General features: G+C 37.5%; 1 protein-coding gene across 1 annotated transcript; it reads right to left on the reverse strand.

The window, feature by feature from the left end:
• Positions 1 to 1,924: 1,924 nt before the first annotated feature.
• LOC132791659 (hormone receptor 4) lies at positions 1,925 to 27,319 on the reverse strand. Its single transcript, XM_060800677.1, has 7 exons — positions 26,323 to 27,319; positions 19,379 to 20,349; positions 18,240 to 18,403; positions 10,318 to 10,384; positions 10,122 to 10,249; positions 6,330 to 6,424; positions 1,925 to 3,036 (listed from the first exon to the last, which is right to left on the reverse strand). The coding sequence occupies exons 2-7, from the start codon at positions 20,212 to 20,214 to the stop codon at positions 2,404 to 2,406; spliced, it is 1,923 nt and encodes a 640-aa protein (XP_060656660.1). The 5' UTR covers positions 20,215 to 20,349; positions 26,323 to 27,319; the 3' UTR covers positions 1,925 to 2,403.

The raw sequence follows: 27,319 nt of genomic DNA on the forward strand, positions 1-27,319 counted from the left end.
CAGATTAGAAGAATAAGTAAAAGATAGTCCGCGCAGAGCAGAATTTTTATTTTGGTTAACAAATTTATTATATAAATATAAAAATTTATAGTCACGGTTTGCACATCTCTTTCTACTACTTTTGCTGTTCTCAGTTCTGTAAATTTCATAGGCTCTAGTATTCCATTAACTTATTTTAAATATTGCTTTTAGTGTAACAAAAGCCACTAAAGATGTATTCCGAATATAAGTTATTGCTTTAGTCAAAAAAACAATTTCCTATGTGCATATATTTCTTACCATCAATAATTAAAATTAGCTTTACGATTATTTATGATTATTACATTTGTTTATGCAATGAATTATTTTTAATAATTAACTAAGATATAGATAAACATTGTTATTCTAGCATTTCAACTTGTTTTATAAACTAAAGCAGCATATAAATTTATAATAATAATATTGTATTAAAAAGTTACAAACTCCAACCACTAACCATACAATTGAATTGTATTAAAAAAGTTACAAACTCCAACCACCAACCATACTATAGAATTGTATTGTATGGTTAGTGCTCCAACATTCTGAATTCTGAAGCCGTTAAGACCTTAAAAACGAGCACTAGATGGCGCCTGCTAACAAAAGTGCTGCCCATAAAATTCAAATATTGAAGAAAAGTGATGCCTATAACTACTTAGACGCAGTATAACCGTTTCAAGTTGGCGCCATCTATACGCCGCATAACATCACTTAGTTTATTAGCCCGCCGCTTTAACCGATTCGTACGGGCGCCATCTATGCAGATCAAATAATATAATTTCAACAAGACTCTCGTAGCGTGCGTTTTTAGAAACTTTAGTTACCAATTAGCGCCGTCTGTCTCAATTCTAGCGCCATCTTTTATTCAAAAGGCAAACCACACGAATAATTCAAATCATTTTATTTTATCTTTGATATTGTGCTGATTTTCAGCCGACTCCGACATTCGCTGCTTTCACACAACCCACAAAATATGTCGCTAATTGCGTCGGGCGTTCAAAACGGCGTAAAATTAATTAAATTTGCGAAGATTTGTGCACCTTTCTGCACCTTGATTCGCACTAATTAGTGGCGGCCAACGGTAATTTCTTTGAGTTGTTGCCGCTGCTTGAGCAACCGAAATCCCGCCTCGTGTGTGTTTGTGTCAACAGGCGCTCAACTCGTGATTGGCCAGAAGGACTCTGCGACAAGAAGTTGCCTTAATTAGGAAGCGTTTAGCGTTTTGCGCCTTCTTGACTTTTCTCAGCTTTAGCAACCCCCGCAGGGCAACGTAATCCTGGCACTCGTTTGCAATTAATTAAAAATTAAACTGAGGGCAATCAAAGGGAAAGCAGGCTATTTTGTGGCCGAAGGCAGTTTGGTAAGTTCGATTGTGCATTGGATTTGTGAAGGGAACATAAGATGTTAATAATGTAAACATATTTGTCGAGTGTCTTTCTTCTTAATGGGTGAAACTTGCAAATTTAGCTATTGAATAAACGCAATATTTAAATAAAAAAAATAATAATATATACTTCCTACTTTTCAATGGATTTTTCGTAAAAGCTGAATTTAAAGTAAACAAACAATAATAAATACATCGGAAAATTATAAAATATTTAAATATAAAGTGAAAGAGCCAAAAGACTTGCGATAACTTTTTTAAATGCTTCCATGGAAAAAATGCCAATACTGAGCTTTATAGAAAATTGGCCTATAAATTAAAGATGTGGCAAAAACTAAAAGAAAAGGTTTAAGCGAAGGATAAATACTAACCTCTTTTAGTTAACATTTTTCTTTATCAACGTTAGGAAACTTATTTTTGTTGTTAATAATGACTTTCATTAAAATTATGAAGTTGTTACTGGTCAAGAATTCTCCCTTAAAGTTATCTCAATCATGCCACAATGTAGAAGCACCTGCAACCCCTTTTTTTGATGATGTTTTGCAACAATTTACTGCGTTTTTAATTTGCATTTATTGCATTTGTTTTTGTTTTTTTGTTGTTGTTTGTTTTGTATTTTGTATTTTGCTGTTGTTTTGTTTTTGAGTTGTTTGTGTTGATGTATATTTTGTAGAATTTAAATACATTTAAATTTATGCTATGCACTTCGTTCAGCGTTTAAAACATAAAAAATTGCACCGCTCGTTGTTCTGCATGGATTAATCCTCCTCATTTTGATCCTCTCTTCTGTCTCTCCTGTCTCCCTCTCGACTCCTTCTGCGTCTCTTGCTCAGGCCATCTCTCCTTCCAGCTGCAGCTGCTGCTCGTTTTAACAAAGCTTATGATTATTTTACAACTCGAGGCTTAACTGTAAAGTTGGCTACGTTTAACTTTAATCTCGCATTTCGCATTTCCTAAGTCATAGACAAGTTCAACTCCTCACTGCCATTGGACGATGGTGGTCAGAAGATGACCGTCAGCGGTCGTCGAAAATCAGTGGCACCTCCAGCCCCGCCACCGCCCCCAGCAGCCCCGCCTCCTCCAACACCCACTCCCACGCCAGCTGCAGCACTGGCCGCCAACTGTCCGCCATACTGCTGAGCATATTGATGGGCATAGTCCAGACCCACATCGCTGGGCGAATGCAGATGCGGCTTCGCCTCCACTTGCCCTCCGCCTGCATCCAGCTGGGGCGTGGCATCGCGATCATCCAGCCCACTGCTGCTGTTGTTGTTGTGCGAGCTGCCACCCGCACTTCCGCCTCCTCCTCCGCCGCCTCCTCCAGCTCCGCTGCTGGCCATGAGCAACTGTTGCTGTTGCTGCTGCTGTTGTTGCTGCTGTTGCTGCTGCTGTTGCTGCTGCTGATGATGCGCCGCCGCATGCTGCTGGGCGCCATAGATCTTGGAGATATCAAAGGCATAGTTGGCACGATCCTGATACATCTTGGAGTCAAAGTAGGCTTTGGTCAGCACACTTGGATCCAAGTAGGCGCTGTATGCACTCGCCTGGCTGCCAGCTGCGGCGGCTGCTGCGTTGCTCAGATACGAGCTGCGCTCCAGGGCGGCAAACTTGTCCATCTGCCCGGAAAGAGTGGCCTGTGGGGAGGAGAAGAGGTGGGGGTATTGATTATAATGATTTATTTATTTATTTAAAAAGGTTAGCTGTAATTAAAAGAGTGGCCTGTGGGGAGGAGAAGAGGTGGGGGTATTGATTATAATGATTTATTTATTTATTTAAAAAGGTTAGCTGTAATTAAAATTAATACTAACACTATTAGCAAAGCAATGGCTGCAAAGGACTTCAGCTTTAATAATTATTTTAGGGAAATATTAGACTCAGTGATTGAAATTATTGTAACAAATCGTTCCAAAAATTAGAGTGTGTTCGGCTTTGACATACAACATGTTTCTACAATATTTCTCTGTTCTCAGTATTTCTTGTTAAAAGAAGTAATTAAATGGACTAGAGGAAACAAAAGACTTATCAAAATAATTGTACAAAATAAACATTACCAAGAAAGCGACTGTCAGATACTCGCTATTCATAAAAGCAATACAGTGTATTATAATTTATATATACCAAATTAATATACCGAAACTATACTGAAATATACCCAAATGTCTATTTGATACAGTTATATAGCAAGAGCTATACAAAAATGATAGTTGCATCTCTTAGAGAGACACACAGTCAGGATGGGAGATTCTTTTTCTTGCTTGTTACATATGGAGGTATAAAAGTATACGAGGATTTTATAAACACTTTTCAACTCTAACTGCTATCATCTTAGAGATCCATTTGAACAAACTTGACTTTTGATGTTGATTAAAAGTGCACAATCTATAAATAACTTACAAATGATTATTTGGGTTTTTATAAATAACCATTTTATATAAATCTATAAATTAAATTATTTACATTATTACAATATTTTTAATTTTATTATTTTTTATTGAGTTTAAAAGACCAATTTATAAATTGTTCAGAAAAGTCTCTCGTGCAGAATAGAAACATTATGACTAAACCATGACACCTTTGTACTCGTTAACTAGCAGGTATAATAATTTAATAATGGGCCCAAGCATAGGCTTCAGGTCGTCAATGGGCGAGCAAAACCCTTGGCTAATGCAAATTGCTTAACACTTTTGCGGCTTTATTTGACCAACTAATTGTGGATGCAACATGAACACAACCCCAAGGGCAACAGCCACAGCAGCAGCAACTCTTCTTCTCCTTCTCCTGGTGCTTATCTCGACGCGTCTCAGTTTAATTTTATTTGATTTGCAATACGTTTTTCATTTGCGACACCAGTTGTAGCAGGCTAAATAAAGAACGAGCTGGGACAGGGAGAGGGAGAGGGAAAGGGAATAAAACTGCGACTTGAACTGGGTGCAAATGCATGTTAGGGGTTGTTTTTGCTTCATTTCCGTTTTGTTTTGAGTGGTTGCTTTCGAGGGGTTGCGCTCCCCCCGTTTCGCAGAGCACTTTGCTCTGGGCTATAATTATGTTGTTAACACATCATCATCGTCATCATCAACAACCTCAGCGCCAACAGTGTGAGTGTGTGTGTGTGTGTTTTTTTTTGGCCCAAAAGCGTTTTGGATTACAATTTGATTTGATTTGATTTGCGCCCAATTGGGAATTAGTGTGGATTGGTAAATATTTTGATGCATAGCGATTTAAACGGAGTTTTGTGTTTGCATTTCGGTTGGGTTAGCCTTCCCTTCTCCAGCATTTATTCCTGCTCTCAATTATATTATTATTTCAACAGTTAATTGATTTAGCTCTTTTTGGTTACGAGTGGTTTTTCCTCTTTGGAGGATCGGCTTAGCTCTGGGACAGGTTTAACCAAGCAGGTGATTCAAGTGTTCTTTCAGCTGTGTCAACTGAGTTGGCCTGACAACTGTTTAGTTTTAAGGCTTCTTTTTGGTAAAGTGTGGGAAATGTTGTTGGAAATGCATTGCAAAATGCGATATTACTATCGTGAAAATCAAGCCAACTTTATTGAAACTAATGAGCCTTGAATACAATAAGGCTTCAAAATAGTTTAAAGTGCGCAGATTAATCACAGATAAAAGTAAATGAATTTATTCTCACATTAAAGAAATCGAAAATAAAGAATAAACGTAAATGAACGAACATAAATAAATCTATTATTTATTTACATGTTAGTTATTTTACCAAATAACGTAATATACATTTTTAGATTTACTTTGATAAAACTTTGAAACTACTTTAAATTTCTTAATTGTCTTCCTTTATTTTTTCCTTATCAGATTCTGAACTTCCTACTAGTTTAGTTTAGAATAAGACTATATAAAGCAGCTTTCTGTTCATGCGGAATGTCTTTCTTCAAAAATTTATAAATAATTCAATAGGAAATTTATGAAATAAACTCAACTTCAAGCCATTGTAAAAAGTTCATGGGAATGTCTTTGAATACTCCGTACTCTGTAGGCTTAATTTCTCAGCAGCGAGCTGAGGGATGGGAGGAGCTGAGTTGGGGAAATCATAAACGCCGACTTCTAGTCCGCCCACTATGCAATTTTCCTATAGAGATTTCAATTTGAGTAACGCGCACGTTGGCTGCCTTTAAACTTGGACTATTATTATGGTCAAGACGCTTGGTTGCAGAAGCATATTATTAACTAAAACTCGAAGAAGACGAAGCAGACGCTTTCAACACCCGCAACACACACACATACACACACACACACACACACACACAGCAGGCAGACATCAATCACAGTCGCCAAATAGGCTTTTGTGGATAGAGAGAACGAAGACCCACTGGCAAGTTGAACAAAGCCAAGGCACAGAGTCATGTGATTTAATAGGTTGTTAATAAACCTGAAGCGAGACTCGCAAGAGGAACTTCACACAAGGGCGGGGCGCTGACCACGCCCAGCTTGTCCAGTTTTCAGTTTTAATTGCCAATTTTTTGTTTGTTGTTTGCTGTTTTTTCGTTATTATTTTTATTTTAACGCCTCTGCAGCTGGTTGTGAAGTTTGATGTAACTAAAATACATGGACATATAAACACCTGTCTGAGGTGTTTGTTTTTTTTTCGCTCGGCTTGTTATCGACTGTGAGATCTGGGTGCAAGGACTAAATGTGTAATGACAAGTTGGCGGGCAAAATCCTTGGCATGACATGTCAGTTTGCTTAACTGGGCCAGGATCACACCGAGAGCTGAGTCATCGCCGCATGTTTTCCGCCTTTTAAAGTGGGCGTCTGCTCGGGGTGTGTGTAATTATGTTATTAAGCAGAGACCTCTCTACCTTGTCTCTCCCCCCTCTCTCCCTCCCTATCCACTCTTGGATGGTTCAATAATAATTGGAAGCGCTACCGTTCGAGACCCTTTTGCGGACAACTTCTCTTCTACTCACCTGCGTTGAGCTTGGCGTCGATGTCTGCGAGAGATGGCTGCCCAGATGATAGGCGGCCGCTGTGGGGCCGGGGGCAAAGTAACCCGGCGAGATGCCTGCAAGTGAAACACAAGACAGAAGCAGAAAGAAATAATCATAATACAATACAATACAGTAAAAAGAGAACACAAGTTTATAAAAATTATGACAATGGTTTTTGGGTCTCGCTGCTATGTGCTTAAAATAATTGCCACTCGAAATATTTTGCGCCCCCTTCATATGCATTTAACTCTTTCCCCCTCTCTCTCTATCTCTATCTCTATCTCTTCGCTTTAATTGTGTGCTGAATCAGCTATTTCGAGAGTGTTGTATCTGATAGATGGCCAACACACTGTTATTACCAATTGCCCTAAACGGTAGTCGTCCAGCTGCCCCGCTTAACCCGTCTTCCTCGTCGACCTCCACTTGTAAACGGCCTTTCGATAATTACAAGCGCCGCTTATTCAAAAAAACATAATAATCACAAGAGTTTTGGAAATAACGATTACGTTTACGATTTCATTCATGGCAATTGTTTAAATTGTTGGATGCTGTGGCAATTAAAATTGCTTAGACAACAACAAACTTCAAAGACGCCACAAAACTACAGACACACAAAAAATAGAAAAGAAAAGAAGATGAAATACCATCTCAAGTAGCGACATTTCGAGATGGCATCATCTCTATTGTTAATCCACATAATAGTGGATTAGGTACTACCCAAAACTTGTAACTTTAACTGGTAGCTGACCATCTTTTCTTTCAATAAATTAACATTACAATCGCATAAAAAATCACAACGCAACATTTGTGGATTTCGCATTCAACTTTTAACTGCCTAAGCTGGGGATTAACGTGCCTAAGAAACAACTTTTTTTGTTCTCTAATTTTTGCATATTTCGCTGTCTTTGCATATTTGCTTTATTAGCTTACAGAGCTTTCTAATGATTCTAGCATTATTCTCATATTGGATTTGTTTCGATATTAATTTGACGCGTGGACCCTGGTATTATTATTATTGTGACTAAGTTTTTGTTAAAGTAGTATTTTAAGTTTTTTTTTTTTATTTATTTCGCTATTGAGCTGGCATATTAAATGATAAACAGTTCTATTATATGAAGTTGATTCTATTAAAAAATAATAGTTGCAATGTATTTATTATGGATATCATTTTGTAAATAAAACAAGTAAGAAAGTTACAGTCGAGTGTGCTCGACTGTGAGATACCCGCTACCAATTTTGAATAAAACCAAAATATTTCAGTATTTTTTCAAAATATACCAAAAATACAAATATACTAAAAATATTCCGAACGGTATATTTGTTATATCGATATAGTACCACATTCAAAATATACCATAGACGGCACAATATACCAGATTGTCGGCCAAAGCACCTAAGACCCCTAGTAAGTAGGCTTCTTTGCTCATACAAAAGTATTTGTTTAATAACTTTCACAATTTTTGTCTGATCGCAATCAAATTTTCAGAAATCATAAATACTATAGCTATTATTGTATACACCAAAATTCGATTTGCGGGGGCGGAGGTGGGCGTGGCAAAATTTTGAAACAAACTTAATCTGCGTGCAAACATAACAAATGCTATCAAAAAAAGATTATAGCTCTATCTCTTATAGTCTCTGAGATCTAGGTGTTCATACGGACAGACGGACAGACAGACAGACACGCAGACGGACAGATGGACATGGCTAGATCATCTCGGCTGTTGATGCTGATCAAGAATATACATATATACTTTATAGGGTCGGAGATGCCTCCTTCTACCTGTTACATACATTTCCTGTCGGCACAAAGTTATAATACCCTTCTACCCTATGGGTAGCGGGTATAAAAAAGGAATTTTGAAGTGATTTTAATATGTGATTGGCACTGAAATTTGTTATTTTAAAATCGGTTGCGATCAGGTAACAATCTTTGAAGTTATTTAAGAATTATTTCTGGCAAAAAGCCGATACTGCTCTATGGTTTATTTTAAATGTATAAAAATATATCAAATGTAGCCTTCGGTATGTTTTAGTATTTTTCGGTATATTAATTCTATATTCTTTACTAATAATACCACACTGTTTTGCCTTTATTCAAATAAACAATTATACGTTCGGTATTCGTATAAAATTTACCACCATTAAAAGCTGTTGCATGCTTTATTAACGCATATTGTTATCCTGTTCTCTCTTCGACTATCTCTTTCGCACTAAGTTACATTCGCATTGAATCGCATTGTGCATTGAAGCGCAAGTCCAAGCAGACAGGCGATAGAACGAAGGACTGAGGACTAATTCTCTTTATTTATTACGCATTTCCTAGCATTTTTATTATCATTTCCGTAGCGCATAAATCATCAACATGCTTGGCTTTGTTCCTGTCTCGACTCTGTCGACCCTGTGGGCCACTGATCCTTAAACCGCCAACACAAATAATTTGCTGGCACATCAGAAACCCAAAGAAACTAGCGTTAAATTTGCCCAAAAATGAAGAGTACACGAGAGCAAAAGAGAGAGAGAGAGAGAGAGACAAAAAAACGTGACAAATGCTAATTTAAAACCTCCAACCCAAGTTGGAAACTATGGTAGAAGGAACTACGATGTGACAGTGCCACCCCCTTGGGAGAGGGAGAGGAGGGAGAAGGGTGAGTAAATCATGAATGGTAACTTATGCTGTGGATCCTTCTTCTGTCTGTTCTGTTCTGTCTGCGATGTCAGTTGAATGAGTTGTTAAGCTAGGATGATGACTTCACAGTTTGTCAGGACATGCGAGCGGGTGGTTCCACCAAACATAAACCAACAAACCACGCACCCACTCATCCACTCACCCACTTACTACCCTAGCTTTCTCCCTGGATGTGCTGGGAGTGTCATAAAGCAACAACCAGTCAGGCAGTCGAGTGTGCGGATAGTTTGTCATATTTCCATTCACTATTTCTCCTTTCCTTCTCTTATTCTCTTGTTCTAGCTAGTTTGGCTGTAACTGCCTTTGGGTGGGGCATGCCACATATCGTGCCACATTTGCATTTGTCTTACGTGAAGCTCATAAAACTCGCTGCTTACTTTGCATAGTTTTACTATTTTTCGATTGTTTCGCTTTTATTTATTGTTGTTGTTTTTCACTGAGCCGCTGCGGCTTTTATAGTTTCTGCTCAGGGTTAACTTTGTTGCCCTTTCCATAGGCAGGTTGTATTTCAAAGGATTTTAATTGATTTTCAAGCAGTACAGCCTTAATTTACTTGACAACATCTGGTTTTTATTTGCATAAGATTGTTTTTAGTCTCTCAACTAATATTTACTTCGTTGAGATTAAATTTGTAGATTTTTAATTTAGTTAAAAGCAAATTTGCAAAGAGAAAAGCTTTAAATGTTCCCTTAATATTCAAATGAGATTTATTACATACTTCAATTTTATTTATCAAAAAGGTTTACTTATAGAGTTCAATTTCTTGGCTGTAATGTTATTTTAATTTATTTATAATTTATATTATTCTATTGAATAAACAAAAAGATTGACATTAAACCTCCATTTTAATTTCATATATCTAGCTTCCTCTGTATTTGATATTTTATTCTCTGTGTTTTAATGCATTTTTATAACTTATTGAAGTTATTTGTTATTATAATATTTCTTTGGTTGTCATTGAATGCTACAAATTTGATTTTAATATTATTTTATTTATTTATCAATGGATAACTATGTATTTAATGCACATTCTGACGCTAATTAAATGCAGTCTTTAAATATATAGTTAACGGACTGCTTACCTGCTCTTAATGCTTCCACGGGCACCGATGGATATGGCATGGGATATGGGTAGCCATCGCGCCTCAGAGCTTTGGGCTTGCGTCTGGGTCGATACTTGTAGTCGGGATGCTCCTTCATGTGCATGGCGCTGTTCAGATGCATTTACAGATACAATAAGTGAAGTTATTCTAAAAGGTTTGAGGAAGGGGAACTTACCGCAAACGTTTGGCCTCATCGATAAAAGGACGTTTCTCTTCCTCGGTAAGCAGCTTCCATTCGGCACCTGCAATTGAGACAAGTTTCGTGTATGAGTTCAGTCTGAAGATGTTTAATGTGAGAAAAGTCGTTAATCCATTAGATACATTTACGTTTTGGGGCACTTGAAGTCGTTGTACTAAATGTGGCAAACACAATGGGCGACGCACTCATGGCAACCTGCCACAGAAGTGGACGCACATAAACATAATTTCCTAACAGGCAACACACACACAATCGGTAGAAACTTGTTTTGTGTGCACTAACAAGAAGGATACCAAATTCCAAACAATGTTGTTGTCATCTCTTCCTTTCTATCTCTCTATCTCCATCTTGCTGTCTTTCTTTCTCTCTCTCTCTCTCTATTGCCAGTCTGTCCTTGTCTATTTGGCCACCATTGTTGCCAGTTTTGGCATTGTCATTTGTTGTTGTCTCGTTGCCTGTTTGTCAGTTCAGTCAGCTTGGCTCACACCACAACACAGCAGAGCAGAGCAGAGGAGAGTAAAGCAGTAAAGCAGCTCAGCAGAGCAGCGTCTCAGGGCGAGGACCTTGTCGAGTCCTTGCACGATAATGGCCCAAAACCAGCAGGTGGTTTGAGCCCATTTGGGGGCGTGCTTTTGTCCCGACTTCCTTTCTCTCTCTCGCTCTCTCTCTCTCTTTTTCTATCTCCACAGTCATGTTGTGGCTCAACAAGGGAGCGAGCTCATGATACATAACATATTTGTGTATTTGTGTGTGTGTGTGGCATATGCACGTGCCACATACTCATAAGTGGCAAGTGCCAGCCAGGCTCCGAGTCACATTGTGTGTGGGATCCTCTCGCATTGTACACAGAAATTGCAAATGTTTTTAAGTTAATGTAAAATGTTATAATGACATGTGTCACAAGGCTGCTGATAAAGCCTCAAATGTTGCTCAAAAGAGGGACGTTTGGTTAGTCAAGAATAAGGGGGAAAGGCAACGGACGAGTTGTTCTTGCCACAAGGAGTCCTTCACTTGTTTGCCCCAAATGAGTCTATAACAGTCGTACCCTATATTCCAGTTAAAAGCCGCGCTAAAGTTACACGTTAAAGGAGTTATTAAACGGGGAAGATAGAATTGAGATGAAGGCTGAAGAGTTGCTAAAGATGGTTTATTCTTTGGAGTAATACGTTGAAAGAAAATGAACATATTAATTATTTTTAAATTTCTGTTTTATGTATGATGAATACTTGTGAATATCATAACATATTATAAATAAATAAAATGAAAACAGTGAAGTCGCCAAAAATATGAATAATGTTACAAATAATGTAGCAAAGTAAAATACAACGTACAAAAAGATTAAATTGAAATATAATCTTTATATCAACAAAAATGATATCATAAATGTTGAGTAATAAGGGTCTTGTGGCTGCTTATTGAGCTTAATGATATATAAAACGAAACATCTAATTGCTTTAATCTAGATTCTTAATGAGAAGTATATTATTGCTGACTTTTCGACTTTATTGAAGTAAATACTCATAAAGTAATATTTAAAATATATATACATTTAAATATTGTCATTATTTTTAATTTAAAGTTTTTAAGAAATTCAATTTAATAATATTTTCAAACTTTAATTACAAAGTGTAAGTTCCTGTAAAGTCTGTTGTTCAAATGTTATTTGATTTAAATCATTTCGTCGCAATTAAATTCGCAAAAAAAAAGACAACTGAAATTGAAATGTTGGACTATTAAGCATTTGTTTTCCGATACAATCTTTTCTAAGCTAATCATGATTGTGAGTCAACGATTAGTTAGGGAAAAGAAAAAGGAAATAATACCAAAAGGAATTGGGATACATAGTACTCTAATTAGTTGCGACGTGTAATTTTAGTGGCTGTCGAGTGACACAAAAGCAAACACACAAATTGCATTGTTGTGCCACAATGTGGCAACAATAGTGTGGCACAATGCTAATAACAAGCCAACAGCAGCAGCCATCAGGACATTGACAGAGCTTTGCAAGAAACGGACATACATACATGACAAACACACACCAAACAGACAAAAACTATAACAACAAATGGCAAACAAAAGCACAATTGTGCCCCAAAGACTAGACACAAGTGGCACGCCCACAACAAAAAGCCGCCCCCAGAGCTACTAACGGGCAATAACTGGAGACCCACTCATAATGCAAGTAGCTGGTCTTAACTGGCAGCTGTTGCTGCTGCTGTTTCTGCTGCTAAAATACTAATTTATAGATACATTGACAGGCCGTCCAAGTGGCAAGTGGCAGAGACAACTGGCCATCAAATGCGCAACTCAGCTCCTGGGCACGACACCTAGAGAAAGAGAGAAAGATAAAGAGAGCTGGGGGACAATTCACATAATAATAAACAAGACGAACGGACAGTTAGATAAAGACAGTGAAATAAGAGAGAAGGGGAGTGTGTGCCTGTGTGTGTGTGTGGGAGAAAGAGAGGCTTCTACAAGTTGTTCAGTTGAATAAACTAAGGAGGGCACAAACTGCTGAGTTGACATGCCACAAAAGGATGACAATTGACGCTGTCTGGCGTCGGTTGGTCGGCTGGCTTCTTTCCTCCAGCTGGGGCCTTGCTTAATAATTGATATGAAAAACAACAAGTACAAGAGTACTCATACTTAGACGTTGCAACTGACAGTTGCAAGTTGTGCTGCACACAAAACACCGAAGTGCCTCTGGCCTCAAGCATAATTAACAAGTTTTTCCAGACCAGGAAAATGCTGAACTGAAGCTGAAGATGAAGCTGAGCCTGCTAACCACAGAGCAAATATTTAACTGACGTCGGCTCCAGTTGCAGTTGCAGTTGCAGTTTGTGGTTCACACAGTTTACAATTGGACTGAACTCAGCTGCTCATATATTCTAACGTATTTTGTCAAATCGAACTCAGCCACAATTTGTTTTTCGGACACTTCTTGAGTTCAACTTCAGTGTTCACACATCTCCACAATGGGGTTACTTATAAGGGGGATTATGGTATTTGTTCTTGCTGGAGTTTGGGTTCAATTTACCCCTCGATGTTGTGGACAGCAGCCACTCAAGCTGAACTCATAACTCGACCAGACAGATTTCGATTGTTTGCCACACAATTTGATGCTTTTACTTGACCGTTATTAACCTCAGGGGCGAAAAGGTATAATAAAAAATTGTACATATTTTGATAAGCGATATTAAAAGTAATTTCGTTAAAATCCATTGTTTGGTGACACAAAAAGTATTTGTAAAGGGAAGTTTTGGTTGGAATGATTTCCAGCAAACCAATATTTTGAGGGAATGTTTTATTTTATTAAATAATATATATCCTCATGATATCATTAAGCTTTTAGTGAACAGATTCAGATTGTAACCTATAATTGGCTTTTATGATTCTGTTTGTTACTTATACTGGCAATATGAACAAAAAAAAACTATTTGATCACGAAAATTTAAGTGGATTTATGTTGAAACTTTAATAATTAATACTTGTTTTAGTTTTACTATGGAACTTGCTAAAAGTGTTTTTCAAATGATAAATGTTTTTGTTAAATAAAACATAAATAACTTTGAATTGATCAATACTTTTATCTTCATTTTAGTAAATTTATACACAATCTTCATCATTTAAAAAATAAATGATTATATTTGAATTTTCATATTCTACAACATCGATTATAACGATTACATTCGATATAGAATATATCGATTACACTTCCTGGCTTTTCTATTTTACTTAATCGACGATTGATTATGAATTCCAACAATCTTTAATAGTTAATAGTTTACTTTAAAGATATATGTTTTTGGATAGCGCAATTAAATAATAATAATTATTATTATTATTTTTTAATATTTCGACACCCCTGCAAATGCTGTTAGGTGTAATTAAGAACTGCTCTTCCTCTGAAAGAATGCTTGGCCCATCTCAAGCACACTCACACCTGTCAATTGCCAGCTCGATTTGCCAACCCCTTTTTAGAAAAATAAAAAACAGGAGAAAACCTTACTTACTTTTTCCCCCCAATTGCAAACTAATCAATTGTTTGCGCTTTATTGTGCAACAAAGGCATCTTTATGAGAGGGTGGAGTGTTGGCCAAAAGGCTTGAGAGCTCGACCTTTTGTGCAAAGTCGCAATCGAATCGACTCGAAGCGAAGTCGATGTCGATTTCTATGTCTATGCTGAAGTCGAAGTCGAAGTCTTTGTTCAACAGCAGCCGTCTGTCAGTCAGTCAGTCAGTGAGGGATACATCCATTACTCGTGGGGCTGTGTTTAACATTATTTAATATTCCCGCTGGAGTTGGGGGCGGGTATACAAGTCCTTGATTAAAAAAAAAAAAGCATAAAGAATACAGGAGAACAAGAACAACAAGTAAAGGCGCTCGATTGCCGATTCGACAGGTTTTTCAATTATTTTCAAAAAGTAGAGAAAGAGTGCAACAAAAAAAAAAAAAAAGGAAAAAGAAACGAATGCCATTTTGCTGTTGTTGTTTGTAATTGTTGTTGTTGCTGTCGCCCATTGTTTGTTTTGTTGTTAATTCAAATTTCCAGACAGTAATTAATGACAGTTACAATTTCAATTAAGCTCGCGCGCAGTAAAATTGTTTTCTATAACAAATTCCTCCCTCACCTCTCTCTATCTCTGTCCCTCTCCCACGCTATGTCTGTCTCTTTCGGTTTTTTATATTTTATTTTATTTTTTTTTGTTGTTTTTGTTTGCCTTTTGTTTTGCATAATAAAATAAATGGCAACGCCGACGGCGACGGCAACGGCAACGTCTGAAGAGCTCTCCACAGTTGCCAGTCGCCAGTTACCGTTGCTCAACACTCGACACTCGCTCGCTCGCTCTCTCTCTCTCTCTCTCTCAGTCTACCTCTCCCTCTTTCTCTCAGTCTTTCTCTTGATGTGTGTGTTTGTGTTGTGAAAAAGTAGCTTTCGCGCCGCCATTTTTTGTGGCGCCTTTGTTGATGCCACAGTTTTTTTTGTTGCTGTTGCTGCTGTTGTTTGCGCCTTTTCTCAGCGCAATTTTTCATAATGAGCCCTCTGTATTTCATTTTATTTGGTTTTTATGCCATTTTTCATATTATTCATTTAATTGAATGCCAGCTCAACTTTTTCAAGTGCAAAACTTTGTCATTGGTTTCAATGTGGCAAAATGTTAATGGTTTATTTCAGCCAAGTTGCCACTTGACTGTGCGTGTTGCAACTTTAAACTTAACCTCAAAGCAAAAGCATTTATTGAAGATTATTATTCTAGCGACATATGACTAAATTCAGATATTAAATCTACAAAAAATTTCTTGAATTGTGATTTCAATCGCTGCAAACTGTCAACTACAAACAAGATCGAAAACTTGAGAAAAGTTCTTGATTTTTCTTTTTCGATTTCCTGTAACGCATTACCCTACTTCCAGAGGCAACTCCTTGTGCCAAGGGCAGCAACTGACGGCGGCTTCTTCGTCCTTCGTCCTTCGTCCTGCTCTCAACGCAACAAAAGCTGCAACTGACAGCAAATATTACACAGAACTGTCAATTGACATAATGGATTTGCCAAAATCCAACAGCAAACGGGGAGAACAGGCAACAGAATAAGGTGAAATGAAAAGCGAACAAAAGCTCGCGCCTTCCTATAAAATTCAGTCCACAAACACAAAATGAATACTTCGAAACTGAAGTTTGTTGTGGATTGTATATTGTATGTTTGCTCTCTATTGTTGTTGTTGCTCATCGATTTTCATATATCGGTTTGGCTTGCTACTTGAACTTTGGCAGCTTGGGGAGAGATAGAGAGAGGGCGACTGAGAGCGAAAGAAAGAGAAGGAGGAGAGTCTGAGAAGCGGGGCCCATTGCCTGATTAAGAAATCCTCTTTAATGGCTGTGAAAAAAATTTAATCGCCATTTGGCTATAGCAACCCTTATTACCTCTTGATACCCTGTTACAATTGCAAACGGGACTATTGTTGAGCACTTCATTAAATGGTTTTTATTGAACTTAATCGTTAGCCTGATATTTATCAATAATATAATCGAGCTATTAACTTGTATATTTTTGAGTTAAGTGAACTTGTTACTTTATCTCGGTCCTGAGAATTTTAATCTACAAAGTGTATCGATAACACGAAAATCTTGAAGTAAGAAAGTGAATCTTGATTTCAAAAACTTTTAATTAAATTTCTTTTAATAAGGAAATGAACAATTTCATTAATTTTAAGACTACAAGTCTTATAGATGTTGTAGAGCAATTCTTACTTGCTTTGTGGATATAAAATATTTCTACTCTATTTTTCTGAAAGCCCAACAGCATTTTTATTTATTTATATTTATGTATAGAAACGAACATGCCAATTTAACTTTCAGGATATTAGGCATCAACTTAATTTTATATAAAAAATAAGCTCTTCGAAAATTTTTTACAGAACCATTAGTTATAAAGTCAAATTTGTTACTCTAAAACTTAATTTGGTAGTTGTATTTATTGAATAATGAACAATATTTGATAATTGAAATCACTCGTAACCTTATTTTACATGGTAAATGAAAGTTGATCATATTTGCATTGCATTGCAATTACTTCATACACCTCCCGCGAGTGCCACGCCCACTGGCAAGATTGAAGCACAACGAAGAGTTTGCCTTTTGTTTTTGTTGTTGCTGTTGTTGTTGCGCTCAACTGCACTGCAAGTGAGTCGCGTTTAATTTGCATTGTTTGTGCTTAAACAAAGGTAAAATGAGAAGAAACAAAAAATAAAGAGTGAAGAAAAAGTCATTTCACAATTGCTAGAAGTGGAGAATGCAGACCAAGGGGGAAATCGAGCAAGTGTGGAAGTGGATGCCCCGTCGAGTTGTATTATTAAAAAATTGCACAAATTGCAAATGGCTGCCCCAAAAAGCTGTGGCAAGAAGCTAAGGCAGTGCCATTGATGGGCTTATTGTTATCGCTGTTATGACAGCATTTCTAGCACTGATTAGTGACAAGACGGAGAAGAAGAAGCAGGCTATGAAGAAGAAGACTGCTCATCGAATATGCATGAGATTCTTGGGCGAAAGGTAGACGAGCAACGCAAAACGCATTGTTATGCTAAAAGAACTCAATGCTGTCAGTTGCCACGTGCCACGTTTTTGGGCTGCGTGTGTGATTGAAATTGAATTTGATGCGAATTGAAAATCCCGAATCCTGCAACGCAGACTCAGAGCGATAAGAAGCCAACAGCAGCAACAGCAACAGCAGCAGCTTGGGATTAGCCAACGCCCCCGGCAGAAATAAACTACTTAACTTTGCAACTAGTTAAGCGGCGAGACAATGTGTGGCAGGCGGCAATGATTTGGCAAGTAACAGACCCAAAAAATAACTGTCTGGTAGAGAGGGAGATGAAGAGGGGGTGGCAACCCTTCTCGATATTATCAACAGAGATCTCTGTGCTCTTCCTACCATTGTTTGACAGCCGCTTGTCCGTTTTGACAGTTGCGATGAGTGCGTGTTTTTGGTTTGTCATTCTTCCGAATCGACTTGCCGGTCTTTGGGGTGGTATTACGTTGATTAGTTTAACTTGCATAACGGGCGAGGAGAGAGTGGAGGAAAGTGGGCGCGAGTCTAGAGCAAAGTAGGAGATTGGCAGGTCGTGTGCCGCCTCTTAATTTAGTTTTGTGTGAGATTTTCATTCATTGTTTCGCAGATTACAAACATGCCCAAGTACTTATAGCAAGACCCATTGTGGTTGATTATATTTGCTGCATAAAAAGATAATGGAAAAAAGTGCGAGAATAAAGCGCATTCTGCTAACAAGTTTGACTACCACCAGCTCATTGCCTGCTCTTCATATTTCGATAGCGAAAACAATATCCAAAACTTCTTTGTGGGAAATAATTCTGTGTATGAAAGCAAAGACAACTGACTCACCCAGCCTCTTCGATATCTCCGAATTGTGCATTTTGGGATTATCCTGTGCTATCTTGCGTCTCTGTAAACGGGACCAGACCATAAACGCATTCATTGGACGTTTTATGTGCTCCTCATTCTGGCGCTTCGTTGTGTTCTGTATCATCAGGCTAAAGAAGACATCGCTGGAGAGAAAGAAGATATAAATTCGTAGTACAATACAATTATTTTATAATTTAATGAGCGGAATACAAGAGAAATCAATTTAAAGTTTACTTTATTTTCTATATAAAATATAATGCAATGCTTAGATGGTAATAGTGTTATCTTTGTAAAAATTTCAAATGGGAAAACGAATGTTATTTATGGCCTTGATCAAACAGTTATTTTTCATTCATTAAATTATATTCTATATTACGTATTTACGTATCTATAAATCATAATGAAATTTAGCTTAATTACCAACCGAAGTAGTAAATTAATTTTGTTAAATAAAATACCCATTATTGTTATTCTCTGATAAACTATTAATTCTCTCTTTTGCATGATGTAAGTAAATTTAATTATTGCTTTTATTTCAGTGACACATGAGTCACTTGGAATGAATCATTGCAAGCCAACAAATTGATTGTCTGATTGATTAAACAATTGAGACACTCAAAATAAACACTTCAACAAACTGCAAAACATCTGAGATGAATTTATTGAATGAGATTGATTTCGAATTAAATGGATTATCCGAATATTTGCAAAGGAACTAAATATGAATAACCTGTTAAGCAAGGTTAGCAATTTAATGAAGTTTTGCAAATTCGCCGTTAACTGCAATAATTTAAATGAATGAATTTATAATTTTTAAATTAATTTTATTTTTATGGGACTGAAACTCATTAAATAACATATGTGAAGCGAAGGTAAAATTGATTAAAATTCAAAAAGTATTCTCCTTTATAATTTATTGCTTCGAAACGTAGTTCAAATTAATAGAAGCTAAATTAAATTATGAATAGCAGTTAAATTGAAACCAATTTAAATTATGTAGTGTTACAATTTAAGAAATAAGTTACTTTCAATAAAAGTTCAGACGTTTCAATGGTTATAGTTTTTGAAAAGAATCGTTTACAGATCAAAGACAATTCCCATCTGGAATCTTCACTCACCTGGCGCTGCTGCCACTGTTCATGAGGCTGCCCATATTCTGATGCAGATTGCTGATGGGCGACGCCTGTGAATTGTGATGCAGATGAGCGGCGGCTGCGGCTGCCATGACGCTGCTCGTGGCGCTGGACGTGGACGAGTGATGCACTGGCGCACTGGAGTTGGAGCTGCCAAGACTGTGACCGCTGCCCGCTCCCAGATGCTGGCCAATGCCGTTGCTATGCGGCTGATGCGACTGTGATTGGGACTGAGCGTGAAGGGAACTCGATCCGCTGCCTGTTGGCTGGCTGTGATGTGAGGCTGACGATTGTGATTGCTGCTGCTGCTGCTGTTGCTGTTGTTGTTGCTGCTGCTGTTGTTGCTGTTGGGCCGCTGCTGCTGCTGCGGCGGCTGTTGCTGCCGCCTGATGATGCTGATGCAACTGCGAGTGCTGTGAGCTCAGATGATGAGCGGCCGCTGCAGCTGCCGCTGAATGATGCAGATGTGGATGCAATCCCAACGAGCTGCTGCCGCCGTTGCCGTTGGGTGAACCGCCGCTGCTGTTGCTGTTGCACTGATGGTGATGATGATGCTGCTGCCCCAACTGACCCAGTGACAATTGCTGGCTGTGATGATGGGCGTGGCCGTGACTGTGATTCTGTTCACTGCTGTGTTGCTGTTGCTGCTGTTGTTGCTGCTGTTGTTGTTGCTGTTGCTGCTGCTGTTGCTGCTGATGGTGCTGTATCAGCTGACCAAGATGTGAGCCGCTGCTGGAGCTAACTGAGCTCAAATGACTCTGCAAGGGATGTGCGAGCGAAAGGCCAGAGAGCGACAAATGCGTGGATAGACGTTCCATCATTTTGTTGACGGAGCTGCAATCAAAGCGCTCGAGGCTCTTGGCCGGTTTGCTGTGGAATCTTCTATGGCTGCTGCAACAGTTGGTGTGGTGCTAAAGGTATCGGTGGCTATGCGGCATTGAAGAGTACAGATCAAGCTGTAATACAAAGAGGAAGTACTTATTAACTTAAGATGAATATATCTTTAATTTCAATAAAATTATAATATTTCAATTTCAATACAACAATAATAATTAGAGGCGAAAATAAGTATTGTAAATTAAGTAAGTTTAAGTATTGTGATTTGAACAATAATTAATTTTCTATTTGTAATAAAGTAGCATTAAGTTGCATTAAAATGATTCGCATAAAACATAGACTATATATTTCATTGGTAATATGTGGACACATTTCTTCTCTATAATCCTAAATTCTTTATTTTTTTTTTTGTATTTAAACTATTATGTATATAATCTATGTTATATTGTAGTCATTTGCTACAAAATTGCAATGTTTTTACTCTGATGTGATATGCTCATTGAATCTTATTATTTTCATATGTATTTATCTACTATATACAAAAAGCAACATTTATTCTCCTAGAAAAAGTATCGAATTTATTCAATTTCATATTTATGATTTTTCAATTAATCTTTTCTTTCGAGAAGTTGAATATTGAAAGTCTTCCTTTGTTTTCCAATTGCCAAGTTTTCAAATTATTTAAAAGTCTGTGACAAATGCCAAGAGCTCAACTCTCATTCATGCTTTTGGGCTTTTGTTAATCAATTAACTAATTGATTTGAGCTCTTAAAAGTGTGTCGCCTGTCGCGTTGTGCCCCCCAGCCACAGCAGCAAAAGAAAACAATGGACCTGCCCCAGAGCCACTTGCTCTGGCAGTCGCCACCTCAACTCGAGTCTCGAGCCAGGAACTGAAACTCGAACTCGAAAACCTTTTTCTCTGCTGTTGTAAGCTATATTGTATTGGCCGAATGTCAACCCTTATAAGGATGCTCTGCACACGCCGTCACAGACGTCGTCCAGGACCATGAACCATACCGTAACGTCCTGTTCATTATGCATCGGGGCACTTGAAACCCATTTCTTTTTACTCCTCCTTCCCCACCAGAAAAAAGCTGGGATATTTTACTTTTTTAAATACGGTCAGGTCAGGTCAACATGAGCGTTGGCGTTGATAGGTTTTTCAAACTCTCAATTCACATGTGCGTGCATTATAATCGGGATTTATGTGGTCCACTTGATGTCTCATGCCCCAAGGCATCGCATTAATGTGTTAAACACACATATGCTCTGGCAAAAAGGGTTCAACGCTTTATGGTCAAGAAGCTGTTGCAGTTGCCAGCGTTCTGCTAAACGCTTTCAATTTGCTTAATGGTCCAGTAAGGATGACGACGACGACGACGCTTCGATTTTGGAATACAATTGAAATGGGTGTGTGGAAGACATTCGAGCATATATGTATTTGGATGTCCACACGGTCATCATGAGTACTAGAGTGTGCTCTGCTCTTTAGCTCTCAAATTGCTGAACAAATGTGTCATCTGCACTGCATATTTGCATAGAAGAACGGTCTTCACAATTGGAAAGTTTAGGTGGGAGTAAGTGAGGGTGGGTGTATTGAAGGTTTCAACTCCTTTATGACAACAAATTTTCAAGCAATTTGGTTTTATAATGAGAGGGTGCTATTAATAGTGTAGTAAATATTGGATTAAAATTATATTAGTAATTTAATATTATAATATAGTTTTAAAAGCATTTACTTTTCAGGGTAAATAAATGAATCTATATTGATAAAATACTATGTTTGTATAGTACAAATACCGATAATATCAATATTGATTTCATATTTTTTGATTACGTACTCAACTCAAATTCAAATGTATTTTCCTATTTGAGTTATGAATGTTTTCTGATTTCTGCAATTGAATGTTTAAGAAAATTGCTATAAAAGTATTAAAAGAATTCTGAAAAAATTTGATTACTAATTATGAATTTAATTTCACTAAGTTTCTCTGTAGTTTCACAACATTTTTATGCTTCAGTTAATAATTTAATAATGAAATACGATATTATGATACTACTTTAAATACCATAGCTATTTATTTGTTTGGATTGTAATTTTTTGCACCCCTTATCTCTAGCGTAGAAGAGAATTATAACTTTGTTTTTTTTTTATCTACTTTTAGTTATTTGGAATGCACATTTTCGTATAAGAAAACCTTCAACAAGTTGTGCAGAGCAGATGCGATCATTTCATTGCGACTTTATGGTCAATTCACAGTGCGTTTATCTTAACAGTAATATCAGTTAGTATTCTTTATTCGTGTTGCTGCTCTTTGTCGGAGCATGACATTGTTAATCCTTTTGGGGCGCTGTCCGTTATCCTGCGAGTGTCTGTTTCGTGTCCATAATTCTTGTATTCTACGACAACTGAGACATCTGCAACTGCTTCCGGGCATTATCCACTTGGTGTTAAAATAAAAATTGCCCAGGCATGCGTATTAAGCATGAAATTTATATTAAAGAGAAACAACAACCTGCTGCATTGAGTGCAGGGGTAAATAAGGGAGTGAGGGGATCGGGACACGCATATTTGTAATCTTTATGGAGTGCAAACAAATTTCTGTGTTGTCAAGTTTGTCAGCCAAGGGAGCGAGAGCGAGAGAGACAGAGAGAGGGAGACAGCTTCGCAGGGAGCGTCGCGTTGTGGCACCAACTGCTGCTGTTGCTGCTGCTTGAAGCTCTCTCGGTGCACCACAGGTTACCACCAGCACCGGTTGCACCACCAGCTGTGCACAAATTGCACTCCCGATATTTTTATTTGCTGTGAATATCAACGGCAAATGCTACAAGACCAAAACCCAACCCAGTCTCCCACTCCAACCCCAAGCTGAAATCCCCCAAAGCCAAACTCCTTAAAGCTGTCAACCCCCAGCATAATAGAAGCCCACTCGACTAACGGCAAATTGTTGGCCGAAATATTATTATCGATCAAAATAGACAGCGTGGGTTAATTTTCGATTCCCATCTTCACTCGCAACGCTTTCTCTTTCACTCGCCTCTTGCTGTCTCTGTCTCTGCGCGTTAATCCAGTAACACCAGTAAAAGCGTTAATAGATATCAGCCAAGTTATTTATGATCATTGCAACGACTGACTTCGTCTACGCGTCTCGCTTTGTTATGCAAAGCTGCGGCAACTGATTCTTCCACGCAGTAGGAGTAAATTACCCCCGGCTAGCCATGAGAGCAAATACGTGTGTATACCCTCTAAGTAGAACAGTGATAGGGTATGATGTGCAACAAGTTTAATGTAAAAGTAATAAGAAATGAAAGTAATTTAAAAATACGATTCAATCTTTAAATATTGTAAAGATTTAAATTATGATAAGTTTTATCTAATTTGTTGACTATGTTATGAGAAAATATATAAATAAAATCTTATAATAAGATTTTTAATCTTAAAATATTTTTCTAATATCAGAAAATAGTCTTTCATCAAGTGCTCTTGAAATGCAAAAGAGTTTTCTTCCTTCAAGATTTTCGTGTTCTTCACCTAGTTTTTAGAGGAATGTAATTCTTAGTACAGAAATTAAAATCTTGATTTAGGAACTCTTGTTTTCAGTATAGACAGTTAATATATATTGTGTTGTTCCAATTGAATGATTGAATTAAAATAAAAACAAACAATACTTTGTTTTAAGATATCTGAAATGTATTTTAAAAATGTGAGTTGAATGTAATATTATTTGCAAACTTTAAACTTTTATGTGCTTATAACTCCTATTTTATCTAGCAACCTATTTATAAACATCAAACAGAATTCTATTAATACTCTTTGCAAGTATCCTCCATTGATTAAACATTTGTTGCAAGGTATTCTGTAGTCGATCACTTTACAGCATTGCAGCATTCCGATCTGGAGCAGAGAAGGCGTTGCATTTATTCCCTAGCAGCAACTGGTAAGTGGCTACCCGTTGTCGTTGTCGTTGCCACGAAAACTTGCAGACTGAATGACTGCGACTTGGCAATGGCAACGTGAAGAGTGCTGTGGCAGGAGAGGAGGGGAAGCGGAAGAGAAGCAGGGGGAAGACTCTGCTCGTATGCAAGTGGTCAACTGGACAGTTTGGGGTCCCCAGACAACGCTGGCTGGCTGGCTGACTGGCTAGCTGGCTTCTCGTTCATTTGTTCATCCGTTTGTTGCAGTGTCAAACAAGAATTATGATCGGCTTAGCCACATGCTGAGCCTGCCCCAGAGGCAGAAGCAGAGGTGGCAGATAGCACAGAGAGCACTCTGGAGTGGCAGTTAGGCTCGAGACGCAAAGAATCGAGCATCGAGAACTGTGAATCGTGAATCGAGAATCTCAATTCAATACAGGTAGAGCTTTAAGTGTCTCCACTTTGTGTTGAAATGTATCGTTGTGCCCCTCTACTTATGCTCACAGTCTTCAGTCTTGATCTGTCTCTGTCGCTGTCTCCGTCTCTGTCTCCATCTCCATCTCCATCTCAGTCCCAAATCCCTTTTTCATAACCATTGAAAAGTGTCTCTTGGGCACACGCTGTGATTGTGATCCGTAGCCCTAAGCCGCTGGGGCCCCCTAATGTTTGTAATTAAGAACTTTCACACTCGCAACAATCGCATCGTAAATGTATCTCTTGGTTTAGTGTCAAGTTCATGCCAAGGGCAAACCTCCAAACCTCTAAACTCCACTTCAACTCGGCAACAACATGAACAACAACAACAGCAACAAACCCAATACTCTGGTATGAATATTAATTAGAATGCCAAGTTATTTCTTTTCTTCTTCGTTTTGTTTTTCTTTTTGTAGTCTGTGCGAATATACACAGACAGACATATAGTCGATACTTGATATTCCAAAGTACAGCCTAACATTTGGTTTGGAACACTTGTCCCTCTATTTGAGGTTCATTTGTAGACACACTTAGATTCCCCATTGTTGGGAATTTTGTTAACAGCAAATATTCGTATTCGTATTTACACAATTGTATTTGATCTTTCACAGTTTCACAGTTGTGCCACACATAGTTGCATGTTAGTGGGGAGTTACGGTTCGCCATCTCATTAAAAAGCACGTCACTAAATCGTTTGTTTTGCCCATTGTGCTCTCAAGTATTTTAGCGCAAATTGCGTCATTCCTAGTTAGGGAATTTCACTCGAGAACTAACTGACATGAGAAAGAAGTCAAGCAGCAAAAGAGATACTTCATATTAGATGGCAAAATAGTTGCCAGCTATCATTAAAAGAAGCGAATTCTTCAGTAAACTGAACTTTGAAATGATGTATCAACGAACTACTAATGAATTAGAATCATATTCTCAAAATACTTTAAGCAAAATAATAAGATTCTATTAGTTTATTAAAATTAATAGATGAGAAAGTTCTTTGACAATTTAAAGTTGCTTATTCAATAAAAAATATATCTTTATAAAATCAGATTTCTACACATTATTATAATGTCTTTCACTTCTTCAAATCTTTTCAATTTTTGGCATTCCCATTCTCAGAAAAACTATTCACATAATAAAAGCTAAAGTAAATATTTGTAGCCAAAAGCTTAATCCGTTGAGTTGTTATTTTTATGCTCGAACTTTTCAAATTCCACACAATCTTCGCCGAAAAACAAATCGCCAAAGAAGGATGTAAGAAATGTTGAGAGTTGAGAGTGAGACTGACACGAGCAAAACGAACTCACAAAGATTCCGACAATGATGATTCTGCACAAATAGAATGATTATCCAAAAATATTTAAATGGATAACTCAAAGTGAAATAACTATTCGGAGAGGCCAGAGATTCAAGCTTGAAAATGACTTTATTTTGTTTTGATTATTACTCGGTATTTTCATTTATCTGTGAAGGGGAATTGCACGCGAACGAGTATCTTTAATTCAAGTTGATTTCTTAATGGTTCAACTAACAGATCAATTAGTGTACGCTGAGTATGAACACGTTGAATATTATTATTTTTTTACATGGTTAGTTAACAGACTAGACATCTATTCAAACGGTTTTAGTAAATAAGTTTCAAATCTTATAATTGTTATATAATTTTTCTACACTCTTTCATTCAGATTTGAATTTTCTATTGAACTTACCTTAAATATCGCTGCATTGCCTTTGTATTTTCTAAGCCGCAATGGGTATTGAAATATATGTATATTCTCTATAAGTAATGCCTTATAACTATGGATTGTGTGTGGTTATGGTTATGACTGCTTTGCTGTGATTTGTTGTTTTTTCTCTCTTTAAATTCCATAAATCGTTGAGTTGCGTATAATTTTCTTAAAAAATTTATGTTTATGAGCGACTTTTATGAGCTTAACTTAACAGAACTGAGCGGCTTGAATTGTTGTAGTTGTATTTTGTATCTGTATCTGTAGTTGTTTTTGTTTTATTGTTGTTGTTGTTTTTGTTTTGGATGTTGTTTGTTTTACACATTACACATGTTGGGGATATCACTAGTTTATGTTTATTTATTTTCTTTATTTGTTTATGATGGCTTTTATTTGAGCGCTGCTCGTATTCATTAATTCATTCACGAGGCTTCTTCGCGTTGTTGTTGTCGTTGAACATTGAATTAAGTAGCTTATGGTAAAGATTTCACGATTTTATGAGCAATATTAACACGTTCTCTTTGATTCTCTTGTTAGAGTTTGTATTGTTAGCCCAATTGGAATTTTAGCGATTCTCAACACTGTAAAAGTAATTGCAATTGGAATTGTTGTTGTTGGTCAGTTATGTGTTATGTTGTATTGAGTTGGTTTAACCGTCGGTTGAGCGTTTCGTCAAGTTGATGCAATGGCCAATACTTGCAACTGGCAACTGCAACGCGACAAAACAACAAATTCGCTTATTGCCACAAACGTTTTTCCGGTCTGCTTGTTGTTGTTGTTATTATTATTTAACTATGGATTAAAACTAAGGCCGTCGCTGCTGCTGCTACTGCGACTGCTGCTGCCACTTGTGCTGCTGCTGCGACTGCTGCGGCTGCTGCTGCGACTTCTAAGCGCTGCCTTTGGCTTTAGCTTGGCGGATACGTTCCGACGCGTAACTAAAAACTTGGCGCGCGCTCTCACACGAGCCACACAGACG

The sequence above is a fragment of the Drosophila nasuta genome, chromosome 3, assembly GCF_023558535.2.
Source record: "Drosophila nasuta strain 15112-1781.00 chromosome 3, ASM2355853v1, whole genome shotgun sequence".
NCBI lineage: Eukaryota > Metazoa > Arthropoda > Insecta > Diptera > Drosophilidae > Drosophila > Drosophila nasuta.

Bases quoted from the DNA above. Each gene is read 5' to 3' on its own strand.
- LOC132791659 (XM_060800677.1), bottom strand. From the start codon at position 20,214: ATGATGGAACGTCTATCCACGCATTTGTCGCTCTCTGGCCTTTCGCTC. The intron at 18,404-19,378 runs GTGAGTGAAGAT...CTTTCTCTCCAG, and splicing joins AACAGTGGCAGCAGCGCCAG to CGATGTCTTCTTTAGCCTGA. The intron at 10,250-10,317 runs GTAAGTTCCCCT...GCATCTGAACAG, and splicing joins GATGAGGCCAAACGTTTGCG to CGCCATGCACATGAAGGAGC.